The following is a 4,786-nucleotide window of genomic DNA, read 5'->3' on the forward strand; positions in this document are numbered from 1 at the left end:
TTTATTTAGTTGTTTTTTCTCTTTTTTTTCTTCTTCCTTAATTTGCATTATTTTTTTTATTTTTTTTACAATCACTGTTTCTTTGAATTTATTGAAATTTTTGCTTTTATTGTCAATTTGTATGTGAATTGTTACTAAATCATTTAAAAAAAAAAAAAAAACACACATTCATGATTCATTTCTGCTGAAATTCAGCTCATAGAGCCCTATATGTGCTTTATTAGGAGATCTGAACAATACACTGTTACACTGATCAATAACCGTCCCTTGTTTATCATGTTTAGAAACTGAGGAGACGTTTATGTTTACGTTTTATGTTTACTGTGTTAAACTCAACATCCAGGCTAGTATCATTCAGTCAGTAGTCATTGGTTTTATATTTAAAAGCTCTTAAAGCTATATAAAAAAACTATTTTCTATCTTTCTTAATTTTTTTAATTATTATGTTTATTTATTTTTAATTTTATTATTTATTTTTAATTTTTTACATATTTAATTTTTTTTTTTTTATTGTTTTAATTTGTTATTTGTATTTATTTAATTTTTAATTATTTATTATTTGTTTTACATTTTATTATTTGTTTTATTTGTATTTATTTATTTTTTTAAAATCTATCTCTGTGTGTGTGTGAGAAATCAGAATTAAATTCTGTTATTTGATTCTCACAGTCTTATTGATATATTATGGGATGTTTATCATTAGGATAATGTCTTGTCACTGGACTGTTCCGTTCACTAACACAGCACTATGTAAATACCATGAATGTTTGTTTTAATGAATGTTTATGTGTTTACTGCTTTCAGGTTTTGAGAAACCATCAGCCATCCAGCAGCGAGCCATCAAACAGATCATCAAGGGACGAGACGTCATCGCCCAGTGAGTCAATAAAAAAGTGCAATACACACCTGTTTATGTCTGGTTTTGTTGTTTAAATGGTCTTGTTTGTTCTCCAGGTCACAGTCTGGAACGGGTAAAACAGCCACGTTCTGTATCTCAGTGCTGCAGTGTTTGGATATTCAGGTGCGTTTTGCGTTTACTTGCGTCTTGATTTCCTTCCAGTGATATTTAGGTATAATTAAAATACTGTTGCCTTATTTTAAATTACATTTTATTTTTATATTTTCTGTTTTAATTTTAACGTTTTAGTAATCTTGTGTTTTTGTCTTTTATTCATTTTTTTATTATTTTTTATTTATTTAAATATGTATATGTAGTTTTTATTTAGTTTCAACTTAAACTAGGCAAAAATGTTTCCTTGGAAACTAGCTGATTTATTTATTTATTTATTTTTTAATAGTTTTTATTAAGTTTGAATTATTTTAGTACTTCACCTTAAACTAAACAAAAATGAAATGTGTTACCTTGGAAACTAGCTGATTTTTTTTTTTAACTTTCTGTAGTTTTTATTAAGTTTTAGATATTTTAGTACATCAGCTTAAACTAAATAAAAAAAAACACACATTCATGATTCATTTCTGCTGAAATTCAGCTCATAGAGCCCTATATGTGCTTTATTAGGAGATCTGAACAATACACTGTTACACTGATCAATAACCGTCCCTTGTTTATCATGTTTAGAAACTGAGGAGACGTTTATGTTTACGTTTTATGTTTACTGTGTTAAACTCAACATCCAGGCTAGTATCATTCAGTCAGTAGTCATTGGTTTTATATTTAAAAGCTCTTAAAGCTATATAAAAAAACTATTTTCTATCTTTCTTAATTTTTTTAATTATTATGTTTATTTATTTTTAATTTTATTATTTATTTTTAATTTTTTACATATTTAATTTTTTTTTTTTTATTGTTTTAATTTGTTATTTGTATTTATTTAATTTTTAATTATTTATTATTTGTTTTACATTTTATTATTTGTTTTATTTGTATTTATTTATTTTTTTAAAATCTATCTCTGTGTGTGTGTGAGAAATCAGAATTAAATTCTGTTATTTGATTCTCACAGTCTTATTGATATATTATGGGATGTTTATCATTAGGATAATGTCTTGTCACTGGACTGTTCCGTTCACTAACACAGCACTATGTAAATACCATGAATGTTTGTTTTAATGAATGTTTATGTGTTTACTGCTTTCAGGTTTTGAGAAACCATCAGCCATCCAGCAGCGAGCCATCAAACAGATCATCAAGGGACGAGACGTCATCGCCCAGTGAGTCAATAAAAAAGTGCAATACACACCTGTTTATGTCTGGTTTTGTTGTTTAAATGGTCTTGTTTGTTCTCCAGGTCACAGTCTGGAACGGGTAAAACAGCCACGTTCTGTATCTCAGTGCTGCAGTGTTTGGATATTCAGGTGCGTTTTGCGTTTACTTGCGTCTTGATTTCCTTCCAGTGATATTTAGGTATAATTAAAATACTGTTGCCTTATTTTAAATTACATTTTATTTTTATATTTTCTGTTTTAATTTTAACGTTTTAGTAATCTTGTGTTTTTGTCTTTTATTCATTTTTTTATTATTTTTTATTTATTTAAATATGTATATGTAGTTTTTATTTAGTTTCAACTTAAACTAGGCAAAAATGTTTCCTTGGAAACTAGCTGATTTATTTATTTATTTATTTTTTAATAGTTTTTATTAAGTTTGAATTATTTTAGTACTTCACCTTAAACTAAACAAAAATGAAATGTGTTACCTTGGAAACTAGCTGATTTTTTTTTTTAACTTTCTGTAGTTTTTATTAAGTTTTAGATATTTTAGTACATCAGCTTAAACTAAATAAATGGCATGTTGTCTTGGACACTAGCTGAAATAAAATAATTTTTTTTTTTTTTTAATGTCTTTTTTATTCATATTTATTTTTATTTTAGTACTTACTCTTAAGCTAGACATTAATTTATGAATTTTAGAAGTTGCCTTGGAAACTAGCTGAAATGTTTTTTATTTTATTTATTTTGTTTATTACTTTAATGTATTTTTATTTAATTTCAGTTAATGTTTTTTTATTTCAAATAATGATTTAAAAAAAAAAAATTTTAAGTAACAATAATCCTGTTTCCTCCGTCACAAAAATGTCTCAATTCCTTTTTTGACTTCAGGTTCGAGAGACTCAAGCGCTGATTTTAGCTCCGACCAGAGAGTTAGCAGGACAGATCCAGAAGGTAATACAACAATAATAAAAAAAGGTTGCACATTTGTTTCATAGTTTCTAAGCTCCCGTGTCTGACACGATGTCATTTCCTGTGTTCTGCAGGTGCTGCTGGCGTTGGGCGACTACATGAACGTTCAGTGTCACACCTGTATCGGAGGCACAAACGTGGGCGAGGACATCCGGAAGCTGGACTACGGTCAGCATGTGGTCGCTGGAACGCCCGGCCGAGTGTTTGGTGAGTTTTCTTCATTCATGTCCATCTTTTTTGACCTTTACACTTAAACTGTTCCTTTAAGACTCCGTGCATGAGGTTGCTAAATACTGAATGCATGTTGATATGCAAATGCATGCTTACATATGTTAATGTGACGTCTGAGTGTGCTGTATTTCTACTATATTTATGCGTTTCTTTCTGAAGTCACTGCACAGCAAGTGTTATTTCGAAAGAGAAGATCCTGTTGAATGTTTATAATATAATAAAATCTCTTACTCTGTCAGATATGATCCGCAGGAGGAGTTTGAGGACTCGTGCCATTAAGATGCTGGTGTTGGATGAAGCCGACGAAATGCTCAACAAAGGTAAAGTGTCCTAAAACGCTTCTGATTGCACGAGATCGTGTGTGTGAACTCGTGTGACTCTGCGTTTGGTTTCTGCAGGTTTTAAGGAACAGATCTACGACGTGTACCGATACCTGCTGCCTGCCACTCAGGTGTGTCTCATCAGCGCCACGCTGCCACACGAGATCCTGGAGATGACCAACAAGTTCATGACCGACCCCATCCGCATCCTGGTCAAACGGTGAGACGCTTGAGGCCGATTGCTTTGTTTTAACCCTTTGAAGCCTGGTGCATCATATAGGACTGTGCACAATTATTATCTGTAATTATTAGGGATGCTCCGATCAGGATTTTTGCAGTCGATACCGAGTACCGATTTCTTGTCATGGTGATCAGCCGATGCCGATTCTGATGCTTCAAGCTTTATATAGACGGGCGCACGCGCCTGGCCCGAAGTCTGTGTGTGTTTATCAGTCTGGCGCCGGCTACAAACACAGTTAAGGTGATGAGTAGACTGAAGTTGGGCTCAGGTGGTTGTGCTGTGGGATGTGTTTCCCATACATTTATTTATGTGTGGCGCTCGCTGAATAAGGCTTCGTTGAATAAACATGAGCACGTACTGCACGTTTAAAAATCAAAACGAGGTGCGGGTGTTTTTATATCACTGTATTTCTGAAGTAAGACTATCTTTAGAAAATTTCGATGTCATTTTCATGTCATCTTGCATGTTATATGCCTGATAAAGCAGCGTTTGTGAGGTCCGTGGGTCGGGTAATAAAAAGTGCATTCTGATTATTTGCGGGTGGATAAAATAAATCATAAATGATGCAAATATTAACTACATTTTTTTCATGAGGCAGACGATTTCGTGTGTGTGTGTGTGTGTGTGTGTGTGTGTTTGTTTGCCTGATCGGGAAGTTGCAGTGACAGAAACGGTGACATAATCCAGATAAAGTTTGAAAGGAGTACATGTGCTAATGCTATTGAGTAGGCTAATATGGCCAAAGAAGATATTTTGTTTTATAAATAAACGTTCATTTAAAAGCAGCCCACGGTCAGCGTGTTATGTTACCGTTATCCTTTACGGCTCCGACGAGGTTTTGTTCCGTCCTCCA

At 32.2% G+C, this 4,786-nt stretch overlaps 1 protein-coding gene across 1 annotated transcript in view; it reads left to right on the forward strand.

The window, feature by feature from the left end:
- Window positions 1–2,002: 2,002 nt before the first annotated feature.
- Window positions 2,003–4,786, forward strand: part of LOC107740072 (eukaryotic initiation factor 4A-III-like) — a 6,490-nt gene continuing 3,706 nt past the window's right edge. Inside the window, exons 1-7 of the mRNA XM_016552352.1 lie at window positions 2,003–2,009; window positions 2,100–2,172; window positions 2,250–2,316; window positions 3,061–3,123; window positions 3,216–3,348; window positions 3,612–3,692; window positions 3,771–3,912. Of these exons, the coding sequence (XP_016407838.1) occupies window positions 2,003–2,009; window positions 2,100–2,172; window positions 2,250–2,316; window positions 3,061–3,123; window positions 3,216–3,348; window positions 3,612–3,692; window positions 3,771–3,912 (566 nt within the window). The remainder of the gene's footprint in view (window positions 2,010–2,099; window positions 2,173–2,249; window positions 2,317–3,060; window positions 3,124–3,215; window positions 3,349–3,611; window positions 3,693–3,770; window positions 3,913–4,786) is intronic.

The sequence above is a fragment of the Sinocyclocheilus rhinocerous genome, unplaced genomic scaffold, assembly GCF_001515625.1.
Source record: "Sinocyclocheilus rhinocerous isolate Xijiao unplaced genomic scaffold, SAMN03320098_v1.1 scaffold1186, whole genome shotgun sequence".
NCBI lineage: Eukaryota > Metazoa > Chordata > Actinopteri > Cypriniformes > Cyprinidae > Sinocyclocheilus > Sinocyclocheilus rhinocerous.